Here is a 16,614-nt window from a genome sequence, read left to right on the forward strand (position 1 = left end):
ATAGAACGTGGTGTATTTGTGTGTATATATCACTTTAATGTTGCAGCAGGTAAAGGTAGAGCTCATTTTAATTATTTCATGCTGCTAATAGCTTTACCCAAACAAGCATAAAATAAAATAAATTAAAATGGTGTGACCTCTGTGTAAACCAGCATATCTGTCTGATTTCAGTAAGAACTAGAGTGAGAGTCATGCCTCTGGTTATAAAAGACACACCGTTGATCAAAGTCTAACGTACATTTTGAGCAATTGCTCTAGTTTACTCAGCAGTGTGAATGTTCAGTGTTACAACCATTAACCTCTGAATTCAGTTGTCACAAGACCTTCCTGTCCTGCACACCTCACAACTACAAGCAGTAAAGCCGTTAAAAAGAATGACAGTGATACAAAACAAGAACGAAACTTTATTTAATTTGTTCCCCACTTGTGTTAAACAAGCTCATCATATCACATTCTTCATCAGATGGAGACAAGCTTCAAGCAAGCAACTCAGAGGTGCACAACAGAAAGGCACGAAACTGTCTGGGGGCGGGGAGGAGTGATCGAATGTCACTGAGGGCCATATAAATGAAACGGTGTGACTTAAATATCACTCATGACCTGCTCATGCTGTTTATGTTACTGCTCTATCACATGGAGGGTAGTGTCGGGAGAAATTAACGTACATTCAGTCAAGGTTGATCCTGCTGACCAATGTAGGTTTGAAGTTTTAGCTCACACAGGACTATGAGGGAACAACACTGTAATTAACTCACCAAATACTTTTCCTTTAAAAGAAGTGAACATTTCAAGAAAATAAATCTCCCTAACGTGAGTGACAGAAACATAAAACATCACACATTTCCCCAAAACAACAAAAATAAAGTGGTCCCAATGCTGGTAAAGTGTCTCAGTTAGTGTCCCTTTCATCAAACTACAATTAAGTGACTATATGTGCAACAGGTAGTGTCTGATTTACGTGTTAAATTATGTTACATGTGGGTTAAAAATAACGTGAGAACAGTGTGGCGTCAGGGGTGTGAATGAGTGGCGCTTGCTCGTTACATTCACGTCATCAAAAATCAATGTCATTCATTCTATACAAGAGAGTAATTTACACATATACTATTATACAGCACAGAAACCGAGAGGGGAAAAAGCCTCTCTGGGGTGGAAGGAAGAGGAGGAGGAGGAGGAGGAGAAGGGGGGGGGGGTCTCTCAGGGGGAGAAGGAGGTGGACGGCTACTCACAGCCAGAAATTTAATTTTCAAAACATGCAATCTACAATCAAACGATGCAATATTGATCATAAATGTTTTGGTACTCGATTCAGTCATTGGCATCAAAGCAAAATAATAAAAATAAACCAAAGGAAACTATTGGGGGGAGGTTGCTGGGATCAATTTTAAACTGTGTACGAGAAATAAGCTTATTTTTAGGCGAACGGAAATGAGCAGGAAATTTGGGATGCTTTCGATGCGCTGACGGGCAGGGAGAGTGTTTTTTGAGGGGTTGAGAGGGTGCGAGAGGCAGAAGCAGCCGGGTTGGATTATACAGACTGGTAGCCAGTGCGACTCTTCCTCCGGCCAATCAGATAAGAGATAAGCACAAGGATGATTAGGAAGCTGAGCGCCACGCCCACTGCAATGGGCACCAAAAAGCTCAAATCAGAGTCCAGGAAGCATTCCTCAGCTGACAGACAGACAGAAAGAGACACAGACAGACAGCAGGTTAGTGGTTTTAGTCAGCGGGAAACAGTACTCAGAGAGGGGCTGAGGAAATTTACAGTCGACAGAGGCTCAGAGGAAAGAGGCAGAGAAGCAAGAGAGGAGGTCAGACTCTATAAGAAGTGGAACCAACAACGCAGATGCAGATTAGAGGAAATATAACAAAGGCACATAAAAGAAATCAAGTTATTACTTATTAGTCGATGTGAACTTTAATGTTCAGGCAGAATGAGTGAAGGAAATTCTTCAAGGTGTAGTCTGACATTTTGGGAAATGTGCAAAATGTTCTCGTTCATCAGTACCACCCTCACGTCTGTTAACTCAACATGAAGCAGCTGTTAAACTGTTGATATATGTCCTTTTGCAGCATTGCAAACAACCCATGTTTATCCATTCAGTCCAATAACATTTTAGAGCCTAGGGATGTTTCTTTAAACTATTTAAAGGGTGGATCCGTTGTTTATTTCTTCTTGAGGTTTTAAATAATTGTGTAGCTTCCTGGTAGTGTCCCATAAGTTGGGCAAAAACTGTACGACTGGAGCTCATTTCCAACTCCCACTGTACAAATAAACTGTCTGCAATGTAAAGCCACAGCTCAAGATTAATGTGCTGACACTAGTTGGTTTGATCGTCAAGTCTCAACCTGAGTGCTCAGACTGTACGTGTAAGCACTCAGGTCATGTTGTTGACAGTTCATTTTAAAGCTCTGAGGCAGGTGGAAGTATATTTGCCCGCAGAGGTCTGTAAATTTACAACATTGCAGTTCACAGCAACTTATTACTGGCAACGTTTCTCTTGTTCATATCAGTCGTGACAGGAGGGGAAGAAACATTAAAGAAGGCAGCGTGTACAGGCGTTGCATCACCATGGCACTTTTAGATGCTCTGTTTGCCACTTTGCACAGGTGCAGTGAGAAAGAAATTAACTACGACGGCCTGACAACAGCGGACAAAAATTTCTGACATCAGAGATAATAAACATCTGACTGCTGCTCAGGAGCAGATGTCCTGGCCATGATTGGTCCTCGCTCGTCTCTGTACACTGCATGGCAAATGATGCCCAACAAAGCTGAAATTCTGTCCACCTCTAAAATGAGTTGTGTGGCTCAAAAATCGGGTCAGAAACAGGCTCAAATCATACAAGATATGCTCACCTTTATGTATTCAAATCCAAACATTTAAACATTGGTCGAAGTACTTGTGTTTAAGTGTCAATATACTACGTTTCTAAGTCCTTCTAAGAACGTTTTCCCACCTGACATAGCTTTCTGCACGATGAGGGTGCGACATATAAATCCCCCAGTCCGCCTAATGTGCTTGTTTGTGACTGAGCCAAGCCTTCTTTGAGAATTGCATTATCCATTTCCAAGTTAGCTATATTCCTCTAAACCCGAAACTGGCACAGAAGCTCAGCGATGTACAGCTGTGGACACGTTAGTTCACGTTAGTCCAAAAGTCACACAATCAACTAATTGTGGTGGCAACTCCTGTATTCTGTGAGGTAAAATTACTGTTTTTGTCAATGGAGTTTCGTGGCTTTGAAGAGAGCGATACAGCAGCTGCAGCTCCCCATTGAAAAGGGCTATCTGATGGTGAGGTAAAGCGGTGAAAATATTGCACTGACTGTGGATCAGTACCTCATACAGCCCTATCAATCATCAATATTATCAGCGCCCTAACATATGTCACTGCTTTTGCTAATGGCTGAGAGGCTGTTTCCATTTGAAATACCCAGAAAAAAATGCAAATGGACCCACCCTTGAATGTTGAAAGTGGAGACTAGCAAGTTTTCCTGTGAGCTTTAAAGGTGCTGGTAAACAAGTCTTTATTACCTTTGGACAAAGCTGCTAGCTGTTTTCCTCTGTTTGCAGTCTTTGTGCATGTTCATATTAACAAACAAAACAACAGTGATATCCACCCTCTCCTTTAACTCTTAGCACATTTCCCAAAATGTCAAACTATTCCTTTACAGTCAGACAGTCAACAGCATTTAACACTACATGGAAACTTCAATACAACACATTATGGTAATTTGTCACAATTAGTCAAAGGCAGCGAGGCAAAGAGGCAGCGATTCACTGACTACCCTTTGAAGAGAGTTAAGATCTGAATGACGAAAGTTTAACTAGAAAGACTCGTAGCCAGTGGCCATGTTTCTCTTTCTCCCGATGAAATAGGCCATCAGAACGATAAGAATGAGAACAAGCAGGGCAACTCCGACAGCTATGGGAACAAGGAAGCTCTCTCTCGCATCACCCTGGCAATCCTCAGCTAGACGGGAGTGAAGAGAGCAGAGAGGTGAATGTCTCAAAGGTTGAACAGAAGAATTAAAAAATATTAATGGTTAAAGGCATGAATGGCTGAAAGAAAGATGTAGCCGGCTCAAAGTCCTGAAGAAACTCCCAAGTATTTACAGCAGCAGTTTCACAAAAGCAATAAACATTAACAAAGGTGTCCAGGGCAGCAACGCATTTTTATTTCCATGAATCTTAAAAGACTAAAAAGCTCCACTTCAGTCTGACACACAATTTGAAATCCAATTCAGTATAGCTCACAGCGTGAGTGAATGGAGATGAAATCATTTCTGTCCACATAACACACATTAAATGATCTTTAACGAGATGGTTTTGCAGCACGAATTCCCTTTGCTGAACATGTGTGTGCAATGTTACCAAAAAGGTTTCTTAACATTATTAGGTAGTTACTGAATGAACAAGACAAAGCAAGGCACAGTTGTCATGATGATAAACCTGTTAGATGAGAACAAGGGAGACTGACGATAAGAAAATGTCATAAACATAAACATTTACAGCAGTGCTGCAAAACCATCTTTGTAATTAAGGCAACTGAGTTTGTACAAAGCTGAAATACACAAGACAGCAACAATCACAGGCAACAATCAAAGCTCTTATTTGATTCATAGCTATTACTCATACACATGTACAATGTCCTGGGAAAGCAACCTTTATAAGCAACTTAAAAACTATTTCTACTCATATTCAGTGTGGCGTACTGCCAGCGACGCTCCAGTCCTGGAGAGCTGGAACGAGGCTGACAGTACACGACACTGAGCTAGATTTAAGCAAAAATACACAGCTACTACCACGTGTCACATTGGCTTTCTATTATTAAAGAAGTACACATTCTGGGGCCTGCCTCTGTCCCTGATACTGCATCACTCAGCCCAGTCGACAGAATCAAATGTTGGCATTGTGTATTTATGCAAACCGTAAATGGCAGATTTGTGCATTTCATACGTTTTATCAACATTTCTAAAGTGACTTAGTTCAGATTACATGTATATGAGAGGAGTTTCTCATCAGAAGGAGGAGAGGATGGTGGATGGCGTGATGGCTTCTGAGCAGAGGACCACTGTTGGAGACTAGTGACATTTCCAGCTGTGTTTGTGGCACCAAAACCAGGTATTTTTTAGCAAGACACCAGGGTTTTTCCAGCTGCATTAATGGTGATGAAACTGAATATATTTAAGGTGATGTCAGCACACTTCCAGCCATGTGTGTGGTGACAAAACCATGTCATTTGAAACAAGACGTCAGGACATTTCCAGCTGCAACAATGCCTACAAAACTGTTTTGTTTTTTTTTAAACAAGACGTTGGTACATTTCCAGCCGTGTTTATGGCACCAAAACCGAGTTTTTTTTAAAGGGACATCAGGACATCTCCTACCGTGTTTGTGGTGACAAAACCGTGTCATTCGAAACAAGACATCAGGACATTTCCAGCTTCGTTAATGGTGATAAAACTGATTATTTTTTTAACATGATGTCGGCACATTTCCAGCCATGTTAGTGGCGACAAAACCGGGTATTTTTAAATGAGATGTTGGGACATTTTTAGCTGTGGTTATGGTGACAAAACTAGGTATTTTTTAAGAAGATGCCGATTGTTGCGACCAAACTGGGTATTTTTAAGTCAAAACATAACCCTCTCTAACACTACCCAAGAGGTTTTTTTTATGCCTAAACCTAACCACACAGTTACCACAGCATTGTCACTTTGCAGAAACGTACAATGCCAACATTTATTCTGGCGAATGGGTCGCATTAAAGCAAACCTGCACTAATTCCCTGACTTAAAAGCTCCCGAAAGCTTAATTTAAGTTTCTTACTATGAGTGACTACATGAAAACACAACTTTCTGCCAACAATTTTGTGTATCACAAGATTATATCACACACCTTCGTGTTGTTTGTTTTTTATTTTTTAATCAGAATCCTAAGTCAGGTGTAGGCATGTTTGTTCTTTGCCAATTCTGGATCAAACCTCACCTACAAGGTCCTGATGGAGTGAAAAAGCTTTTAAAGGAATAGTCTGACATTTTGGGAAATACCCTTCTTGCTTTCTTGCTGAGTCAGATGTCAGATGAAAAGACTGATACCACTCCAAACAAACATGATGCAACATGCTAAGTGAGCATCAGAGGGACTGGTGGGCGGTTTTGTTTCCTTTGGATACAGCCAGACTAGTTTTTCCCTCTGTTTCCAGTCTTTGTGCTGCATGAGCTGCATGTGCTGATGTAGCTTGACAGACATGAGAGTGCTATCAATTGTCTGATTTAGCTCTTGGCAAGAAAGCAAATAAGCGTATTTAATAAAATGTCTAACTGGATTAAACTCTTCGTGCAGAAATACCTCAGGACCTTTTTTTGGATTGCTGCTTGTGTATTTGTGAATGCTAAATGTTACACAGAAGTACTTTAGATTCGAAACAAAGCTCTCAGGGGCTTTAACGTCCCCTGATCCAGCTGCAGCCCTCAGAGCTCAGGCCAAGCCCACGCCTATACACAGGTGAGATAATGTGACAACAGACTCAACATAATGCAATAATGTAAAGAGCGCCTTAGTGCATTTAGATGTATATATCCTTGTTTCAGAATTCTCTGCGCTGAAAGTGACTATCTACATATCAAAACTCTCCCTTTTCTAAACCTAATGCCAAAATGTGTTGAGTGAGAAAATAACAGTTGGCCTTTCTTTTAATATTATTCTCTGAGTGCAGTGTGTGCAAATGTAAGAGACCTTTTAAAATGGCGGACGTGGTGCAGCAGGAAGAGCACAGGTGTAGTTAATAACACTAACAATGATTTAATGATTTGCCAGTTCCAGGGCCACTCACTAATGTCATTAGTTACACCTGGACTTTTGCTGCCTGATGCCCAAATGTCCACCATGAAAAAGGTCCATTAATGCTCAACAACAAACACTTTCACATTCTTAATATGATGATTGGAGCCCCATAATCAGGACAATAATTCCAATGTTTCTCCTGCTCTACAGGGGACAAACACGGGCTAAAGCATATTTCCCTTGACTACTTTCCAAATGGAGTAGACCTTCATCCTTGTTAATGAATTTCTGGGAACAAAGAAAGAAATCTGACCGACAATCTACCTTTGATTTGTGAAGTAAATGCTGCTGAAAACTCTTTTATGTCTTAATTTGGAAAACTGTGGGGATGAAAAGCCAGACCATAAAAGGAACTAAAATGTGCACAAAGATTAAATAATGATAAAAGAAAACAACAAGGGAATGTCTGTAGAGCAAGTGCAGGATCCAAGGAATTTAGACTGTCAGTCATCGAAAAACACTTGAAAAATTAGAGTCCAGAGGCTTTTGTTAGTGTAGAAGTGTGATGTACCTGCATAGGAACTCTAAATATTGCATACTGAAAGTCACTTTTCATGTGATTAGAATAACTTGAAGGTGCAGGATTTTCCTTAAAAAAACAATATATAGACTCATACAAAAGGAATCCCTCAGTCATCACTTATGACCCACTATGTTGGCGACAGCACAGGTGAAGTCGGGACTTAATAAAAAGGTAGCGACCAGGTGCCAGACTGTACGCAGCACGCATCCAAAAGGAAGCTGAGAATCGTGGACACGGTGCCAAAATCACAAATATAGTGCATTTGGGGTTGGCTTCCACTTGTGCTGGGGACACTGTTTACAAGCAGTAGCTGTCAATTTCTGCATATTATACCTTTAAATAAAAATAAAAAGGGTTGTGTGGATGCTGCACTTGCTCATTAACAAAAAACACAACAAATAAGGGAAAGACAAGACATCCAGAAAACAACAAAAAAGAAACAAACATCGGGGGAAGACAAGTTTGGTCCTTGAGAAAAACACCAAACCCTCTGTTGTTACATGGATTTACTCCGTATTATATCATCATTAAAGACCCTCTACTGCAATTCAAAAATACTCCATGTGCTTTTCATGTCTCGTAATGACCAATAAAATCCAGCACTGCAGATTTTTTCCCAGCAGAGACTTCAGTTTAGATTTTGACTCTTGAATCTTTATGTTATTTGCCAATTTAAAAAACAATTGCACATGAAACCCAAGGACCAGGCTTGGGAACCCCGTGATATTGATTGCACACTGGATTTAAAGGGTCTGATATCCAACATAAGTCTTTCTTCGACCAATCACGTAAGCGATCACTACAATGAGAATCAAGCCAGCCAGCGCAGCGCCAACAATGATTGGGATTAAGATGCTGGTGTCATCCAATGAACATTCATGGGCTGCAGATAAAGAAAGAGTCAGTCAACAGGTGAAACAGTGATTAAAACCACAGCAGCACGACAGCAGTTTTATTTGCCATCAACTGTGGGCAACACAACACTTAATTCTCACTATTTTAGAGATGTCACATAACACTGTTCATTTGAATGAACATCTTTGGGAAACACAGATGCACTTTATACAAATGAGGATCTGCTTTGGGAGGTGATTTGGGTGCCTTTGAAGTGATCAGGGTGATGAAAATTAACCAGACTTCCTGTTCAGGAAGTTGAGCCTTGGATGGACTTGATTAGAAATAGCACTGTCTCTGTCAAGAATTTAAACCAATGGGTCCAAAACTACAGGTCAGGACCTCTAAAAGAGTCCCAAGAAAACAGTCTGAGGGGGGTCACAAGAATTATTACATTCTCCTCTAATTTCTGCTTTCTTCTTGTGAAATACTGGACTCTTTCACCTCTACTAAAATCTTTCAGATGACTTGTGAGGAGGGACTATTAGCAAAATTGCTTTATTTTGAGGGGACGTAAGCCAAAAAGGTTAAAAACCACTACTTTAAAATGTGTATGATCAAGCACGTTCCCTTTGTTAAGTTAATATAAAGTACAACAGCACTAGCTAGTACTAAGGCTGTGTGGCAGCAGCCTGTGACTTCCTTTTTAGCTACAACACAAATAGTGTCAGGGCTACCGATCAGAGGACATGTTAACCAAATATTTTTTCTGAAAAAATGCACATGGGACGTCTGCTCTTCCCACTGAGCTACTGGACAACCAATAATTTTAAAAAAACAGCTGAAAAATTGAATGCATACTAATTTAAACCTGTGACCTAAAATGTTTTTTGTTTTCTTTGGGAAAATTAACTGCATTAAAAACATTACATGATCATATTATCTTGCCTTTAACTAAGACACTGTTGGACCCAATTTCCACATGACACTCAGCCCTAGTACAGGTACAAACAAACAACTCATTTATTTGCTTCTGACACAACAAAGTTCATCTTGTTACAACCTCTTGGCGTCATCACCCACTTCCTCTCCGCTCTAAATAAGAAACAGTTTGGTCAGCAGAGTCTGTTTTAAGAGACATTAAAGAATAACCTACCTGTACTGAAAACATCGTTCTTGACTCCGAACGGCTGAACTTGAAGGTCGAAGGTGTCAATGGTGAGCTGGCTCGTGATGTTGTAGCTCTGTTCCTTGTTACACATGTAGGAGCTGCCGACAGCCGCCTCCCACAGACTCAGGTTGGTGTTTGCCTCAGAGAACGTCACACCTTGAAAGAAACACACAGATACAGAGAAAAACATCAGCTTACTTCTCAGTGTGGTGTCTGGTCTATGTGGGTAGATTTACTTATTGTAATTACCAGCGCTCGTCTTTCCAGTGATGTTCAGAGCGTGTAGGCGGAATTTCTTTGTGTCCTGTTGGACAGAAAATAGAAATATGCATCAATACAATGTATTTTAACACATGACATTTTCAGCTCTCTCAGTTACCAAAGGCTAACAAAGACTCAGCATCAAGGACAGCCAGGATATAAACATTTCCCTTCTCTCTTTTCAGGGTCAAGTGATACTGTCAGTGAACATGTCACATTTTGTAGCATCCTGTCTAGTTCTGTGAAGTTATGTAATGTTGGTCCCTAGTTACAGCACTGTTTGTCTGTCTTAATTCACAGATTCCCGACCAGAAGTATGAAACAATAAAGATGGAAAGACAGTGGTGCTACTGTAGAAATCACATCCACAAATATGGGTTTAGGAGTTAAGGTAACAAACAAACTCCACATTACAAATTGGTGCTATTTTAGTGCTTTTAATATTGTCAAAATTAACAGTAAACTTTGAACTAGTCCTCAGTTTCACACCTGCAACACCTGAACACCACTAACTGATTAAGAGTGCACGATACTAGCGGGAGAAAAGAAGGATAAATGGTGGAAATGTCCAACTTCTGACACTGTTGCTGTTAGTCATATGACTACAAAATCAAACTTACTGTAAATAAAGTAGACCAAAAAGACTGCCTTGTTCTGTATATTTTTCTTGTGTTAAATAAATAGTTTTAAGAAATTAACAAATTGTATTTGATAGCCCAACATGCTTTTAGTTTTTTTAATAACACATACACTTGGTTATCATAAACCATAAAGTGGAAGTAGACATCTTTTGCTAGCTAGCAGCACAATTTGAGAAGCTGTCTACTTCCACAACAGTTAAATTAAATTATATACAAACATCTCCACAAGTAAGTAATTCAGTTCATGTTAACCTGACACACACTGTAGCAGCAATTAAAACCATATATATCGAGATTCTAATTAACTAGAGTCATAACCTTTTTTTCCTACTTCACAAAGATCATAAACACTTCACTATAATACTGAATTATGGAAATCAGTTGAGAAATGTAAACATTTTAGTGGCTTTTAGCCCAAAATATACACACACACATGATGTCAACCACTGCACAACCAAAACAGGAAGAGGATAGCGCTTTTGTGCTCCCAATAGCTATCAATAGCTATCCAAAGAGTATCAGTGTAGGTTCTTTGTAATTACTATCCACAGTAGCGAACATGGTGGATGTTAGAATGATCAAAGTATCTATGGAAACTGTAATAGCTGTTAGGCTCTGAGGAAAACTGGAGGCCAGCAGCAACAACAATAACACCACTTGGAAACACTAGGGGAGAAAAAGTTGTCAGTTTCCACTGTAAAGCCATTTAATGCCAAATACTGAGAAAATGTGACCATACAGGTTTATCAGACTTACATGGACAAAAGTGAGCATGATAGTCATTGTGTTGGACACCACCACCAGCTCACTGGTGTTATCTCCACATGATCCAGAGATGGTGGTCCCATTGGGGTCAAAGTTCATCTTGGGACATTAAGAGAAGAGAAGGGAATCAAATCAACAAAAAGAACAATGGAAGATCACGTGTAAATCACCTGGAAAACAAGACTGTTTATGAACATACCTCAGCTTGCTTGTAAGCAACCCGCAGGCCAAAGTAAGCCATCAGACAAACTGTGCTGTTTTCATTGGGCTTGAAGTGGTACTTCCCAGTGGTGGGTGTGGGGAGGGGTGGGGTCGGGGTGGTGGTAGTAGGGACAGTGGACGTAGCATTTGTGATGGGAGCCGCAGTGCTGGTGGCATGAGTGGTGGGGGCAACCGGGGTTGTGGGTACATCAGCAGCACAAGAAGTGACTGCGTGAGAGAACAGACGATGAATGTAAACAGGAGAGAAATATCATAGGCAGGATGAGATGTGACACTGCATCGGCACTTACTGTTTTCACTCGTGATGTTGTTACTGACAAAAGCCTGTATGAGCACGTTCCACAGCGTCTGATTGACCAAATCAGCTTCGAGCACCTCTTTACTCTTGCAGGAGTAGCAGGTGTCCATGCCTACGTCTGTAATGTGAGGCTTCACGTAGACATTTGCGGTTTCTAAAAGTAATTCAAAGTCGTTCAAAAACACATCAGCATTAGTACAAAGCCTTTCATCCATGTGTGTATATTAGTCTTGCACTGTGAGGCGTATTAGTTACCATTTGTCGATGCTTTAGGGAAGAATTTTGTGTCACCAAGGTTGTAGGAAAACGTAATGGTGTCTATTTGGTACATTTTTCCATTCACGGTGAAGTTCATGCTCCAGGAGTGTCCTTCTCCAAAATTAATCTTCAACAATGAGCTTGTGGTATCACACTTACTTCCATCTGATGTGACTGTTTCAGGAAGTTCAAACTCGGTTGTTGCACTCTAAAAGAGAGCAGAGTGTAAGCTTTTAAGACCTCAAGAAAAAAAAAAAGTTTAGCAGTTTTATCTCCAGGGACAGTGACTCTGACTACATTTACAGGCATAAAATATTTTTTTTTTGCCCTTATTCCTAAAAAGGCAATATTCCTACTAAGCAGTTTGCATGGCTCATGAAAGTGAATATTACACTAAAATCCCCATTTACATGCAGCCACATATACCCTGATTAACGTGCCCTAACATGGCTGTCATCATGTCAAAATATGGAAATGTGTAACGGCTGGAGCCACTTATGATATTTGCCCTCCCGTGTCGTGTATTAATGATACTCGTTACCTGGGGAGGTTGGAAAAAGATATACGTTTCTTCCCTGTTCCAAAACCAAAATCAAACCCTGAAAAGTGTAGGGTTAGCTAGCTAGCTACTGAAGATATAGCCTACTGAATGTATGCACATGCTGCTTTTGCTTCCGTACAGGAACCAGTGAAGGGAAGCAGGGAAAGTCTGCTGATATTGAACCAGCTTTGTGTCATCGCGGTGTGCACAGAAGCTTCCCTTTATATTCATTGTCTTGTGTGTCGATCAGCAGTGATGTGGTGGGTCACTTTTACACTGTGATCTGTAGCCTATAGTTCGGCTTTAGCTTCTAACCATCTTTGTCTTTTTAACCTGTTGTTGCTGCTGAGTCAGTTTGACATCCTGGATATATCCTTCAAACACAGACTGTAGACCCCTCTGTCTGCTTCTCTCTGCAATCACTGTTTCATTTTTCCAAAAATGTGATAATATTTCTTCAGGGAGTGCAGTTAGTTACAGTGTGGGCTCCATGCTTACTCTGACAGCTTGTCAGACCTTCACAAAGGGGCGGGGCTTAGCGAAGGGTCAATTGAGAAGAAATGTATTCTGTAATTAAGAATATCCAACCAGAATATTATCAAATTCACAATATTGTCATATTCAAAATAGTAGTTGAATATTATTGTGAACGTAAATGTAGTCACTGACACTGAATAAAGCATAATTTTCATTCATGCAAAAGCATCAGCCACCAAGCAAGTAAGACGAGCGTTGTTTAATTGTTCATCTGATGTGCTTGGCATAAAGTAATAATTTAGGCATGTCTAATTCTTAAAGAAAAACAGAATAAAGATTTTCTCATCAGTTTGTCCTTTGCAAACATCGTCTAATAGACAGCTAATATGAAATTTCGCAAATTTCCCTAAATTTCTGTGAGCTGCTTTCTTTATCACAACAGCTCTCTAGTGAAAACACAGGACATAACAATCGCAGGATGTGCACCAGGAAAACTCACTAACTAAAATGCTGAATAGAAAGAATTTCTTTGCTTTGTAGTGACTATCCTCATTTCCCCTTTCCATGGTGACATGTGCTTCCACAAGAGCTGTCTGATAGTCACGCTGGCGAGGCCTCCTGATAAGAGCAGAGCTGCTTCACTGTATCAGCAAAGTAACCTCATAAAGATACTGTGCAGCCTCAGTACTAAATACTGTGTACCAAACAGTCCATCATATGAGAACGTCTTGAGGTTACTGTGACTAAGACCAGACACTTACCTTATTGTCAGTTGTGTCATAGGAGACTGAGAAGTTGACCATTAGATTGGCATAGAGGCATAAGTTGTTGTCTTTGTCAGTGACGTTCACCTCAGTGCCGTGTGAAAGCTGGAACGCTGGAAAAGGAAAGAAACATTACACCACTTTCCCTCTTCTAATTAATTATTAGTCCAATTGGAATTTAATAGGTTACTCTCTTCACTAAAGATAGAGCTGCAAAAAATGGAAACTCATGTAAAGTTTGTCTGTTCCAATAAGAGGGATGAGAACCAACAAACACCTTTTTAGGAAAACAACCACAAACTCAGACATCAGCTGACATCAGATGACCACCACCGCCAATGCCATGTACTAAAATTCAACTTGGATTAGCACATTTTCTAAACAGGCTGGGAATATCTAAGTTCACTTGTCATAAAAGTATAATGTTCAAAAGAATCACATGACCCCAAGTTGACAAAAACACTAAAGTAATATTTTAAAACAACAGCACACTTAAAAAAAAAAAAAAGATTTTCAGTCATACTTGCAATAAATCCCTATATCTTTCTACAGGCTCTAAGACCTTGTATACAATTTCACAGAAAAGAGGTCAAAGTCCATTCAGGTTCACTATATGGATTTGCCAGAATGCTTTGTCAACAACTCAAAAACAGCTGCCTGACACAATCTCTTTGTATCATAAACCTATTAAGCAGTAAACATGAACTCTAAGTCACATGGATGTTTGAAACACTGCTATATAAATACTGTATTTTTACTGTAGGGCTACATAACATTAGCGACATCTCATCTGACAATGCTTGGTCAACACTTAAAATATGTATTTTTTTCCTCACACAGACTTCAGTATACTGAAATCACAGCTATCAATCTGTGACCCTATCTATGGGAGCACCATTTTTGTTCAAGCCTATCAAAATGCAGTGTGTGTGAATGTATGATAAAAACATTTGCAGTAGAAACATAGCTGAAATTCCTCACAAGGTCACAGAATTGGGTGTAACACCGAATCTGTCAGCTATAGACATTTACTTTTGAGAAAAACTATCACACTACAAGCAAAATATAACCTCTGTGACAAAACTAGTTAACCACTATCTTAATTACAGCACATCAAATGCCAAAAAGGAACACTCTTTCACTGCCCATGGGAATATAATAATGTAGTCTTAAGTTTTTGGAACACGGATCTTGACCTGGATAACCAGAAAAAGCTGTGCAACCTGTCTATTTATCCAAGTGATTTTTATTTCTAAAAAGAGTGGCCATGCATGTAAAGAACTGTGTCTCTCACAAGGTAAGAAATCAATAGGCACAGGATGGAAAAATGTGAACAAACAAAGCATGAATCGACATATATTGCTATGGAAACATAAATTACAAAAGGAAAGCTGTCTGTTTCTTATGAATACCTCAGGGACACTGATGGAGTTAATGAAATAAAATGTGGGTAATGATCAATAAAGCCAAAGACAGGGGTAAGGGTGGGGCGATAGGACCAAGACTGTCCACTTTATTAATTATGTAATGTTTGTTATAATAAGATAAAATACAGATATTGTTAAATAAAACATCAAGTAGCATCAAGCTAGTTTTAAATGAGGAATTTAGGTTGTTAAATTCCTCCTTTTGTTTCAAATGAGGAATCAACTGAACTAACGTTAAATTACTCCAATTTACATGTAATTCCTCATTTCAAGCGCTCACCCGGAATAAAAAGTGATCTTGCCTATGACGATTCTTGTTTCTCCTTTAATGTCTGTTGTTTTTTTAGTCATAATATATTGTTATTTATCATCTTACGTACCGCTGTGACTGAGGCTAGCTCATTTGCTAACTACCTCACACAATGTTAGCTAAACGATAATTCGTTCTAGTTGTACCGTCACGTGCTAACTTACTGTAAACTGCCAAACGTTGCTAATGCTAACTATTCTAGCCAGTTGACACATTGTTAATGCGTTTTATGTTGTGCCAACTGGGTTTTAAACACTATTTATAGCCTCTAACCTTGGTGTGTGTGGCTGTCGTTGTTTGGCAGCAGACATGACTCAGAAGGTTTTATCATTACCTCGAACTTGAGCTTCAAAACAAGTGTTATCTAATAAGCAAGCTAACGGCTAAGTTAGCTAGCGTTGACTAGCCAGCACATTATGGAATGGCACTATGACTACTATGACTATTAAAGCTACCTTTACAGTTACTGTCAGTGCATTGTTTGGATGTTATACCACAACATGAAAACATACATAGCAGTTGTGTGGGGAAATGTAGTTTATTGAGGTGCACAGATCGACTTAGCAGCGCTCCAGTTTGATGTTGTTGACGTAGGTAACAATTAGCAAGCTAGCCACATTAGCAAAACATCACGACTGGGCTGCTACTCAATTGACCAGGCGGTGATGCTTTCGTTTTAAGGCCCGTACAGTAAATTCACACTCAGATTACATTTCTGTCTTTAACACTAAAGAGCACAGACAACTAATACACTTATGTTTAATCTTTCTATCCAGAGCAGCTTTAGCTTTAGCCCAGAGGCACCAGGCCCGGAGTGTCCCATAAGTTTAGCGTTCATCACGTCACTTCGCAGAAACAAACAGCGATTTTTTTTCACTTTTTTTGCATCTGATTTTAAGACTAATTCAGGTGATGATACGTACCGATTCCCAGGGCGAGGGATAAAACAACTGCAGCATATCGGTACATGGTCGCCTTGCAGTTTGGAGTGTCAGCCACGGGAGAGAAGAAGAGAATATCCAACAGGGTCGCTCAGTCAGCGGTGTTTGGGATGTATCTGAGCCGCCGACTGTACCAGGAAATGGAAGTCATATGACAGGGACCGTCTCAAACCAGATGGAGGTGTGGACTACAGTCTAGCTTTCAATCTCTCTCCCTGTTTTACACTTATTATACTGTGTGTATTTCCACAGATCACAAGAATGTGAAACAAAAAATACTTAATAATGGCTGCTTTGATACAAGACAGTAGCATGTGTATAGAAACCAG

General features: G+C 39.9%; 1 protein-coding gene across 3 annotated transcripts; it reads right to left on the reverse strand.

Annotated features, from left to right (window-relative positions):
- Positions 1 to 384: 384 nt before the first annotated feature.
- On the reverse strand, positions 385 to 16,438 carry lamp2 (lysosomal-associated membrane protein 2). Of its 3 annotated transcripts, none has more exons than XM_049586793.1 (9): positions 16,268 to 16,438; positions 13,605 to 13,720; positions 11,823 to 12,033; positions 11,560 to 11,721; positions 11,247 to 11,476; positions 11,039 to 11,146; positions 9,630 to 9,684; positions 9,366 to 9,536; positions 385 to 1,671 (listed from the first exon to the last, which is right to left on the reverse strand). In XM_049586793.1, exons 1-9 carry the CDS (start codon positions 16,311 to 16,313, stop codon positions 1,529 to 1,531), a joined length of 1,242 nt encoding a protein of 413 aa, XP_049442750.1. In that variant the 5' UTR covers positions 16,314 to 16,438; the 3' UTR covers positions 385 to 1,528. The 3 variants fall into 3 exon arrangements, with proteins under 3 accessions (XP_049442750.1, XP_049442749.1, XP_049442751.1); XM_049586792.1 differs by having other exon boundaries at positions 1,531 to 3,976; XM_049586794.1 differs by lacking the exon at positions 385 to 1,671 and adding an exon at positions 4,160 to 8,258 and having other exon boundaries at positions 16,268 to 16,435.
- Between the last annotated feature and the right edge of the window lie 176 nt (positions 16,439 to 16,614).

This window comes from Epinephelus fuscoguttatus, linkage group LG9, assembly GCF_011397635.1.
Source record: "Epinephelus fuscoguttatus linkage group LG9, E.fuscoguttatus.final_Chr_v1".
Lineage (NCBI taxonomy): Eukaryota > Metazoa > Chordata > Actinopteri > Perciformes > Serranidae > Epinephelus > Epinephelus fuscoguttatus.

Coding starts and splice junctions, on each gene's coding strand:
- lamp2 (XM_049586792.1), bottom strand. CDS start 16,313: ATGTACCGATATGCTGCAGTTGTTTTATCCCTCGCCCTGGGAATCG. Junction 11,477..11,559: donor CAACATCACGAGTGAAAACA/GTAAGTGCCGAT, acceptor TCTCTCACGCAG/TCACTTCTTGTGCTGCTGAT. Junction 11,147..11,246: donor TTGCTTACAAGCAAGCTGAG/GTATGTTCATAA, acceptor TAATGTCCCAAG/ATGAACTTTGACCCCAATGG.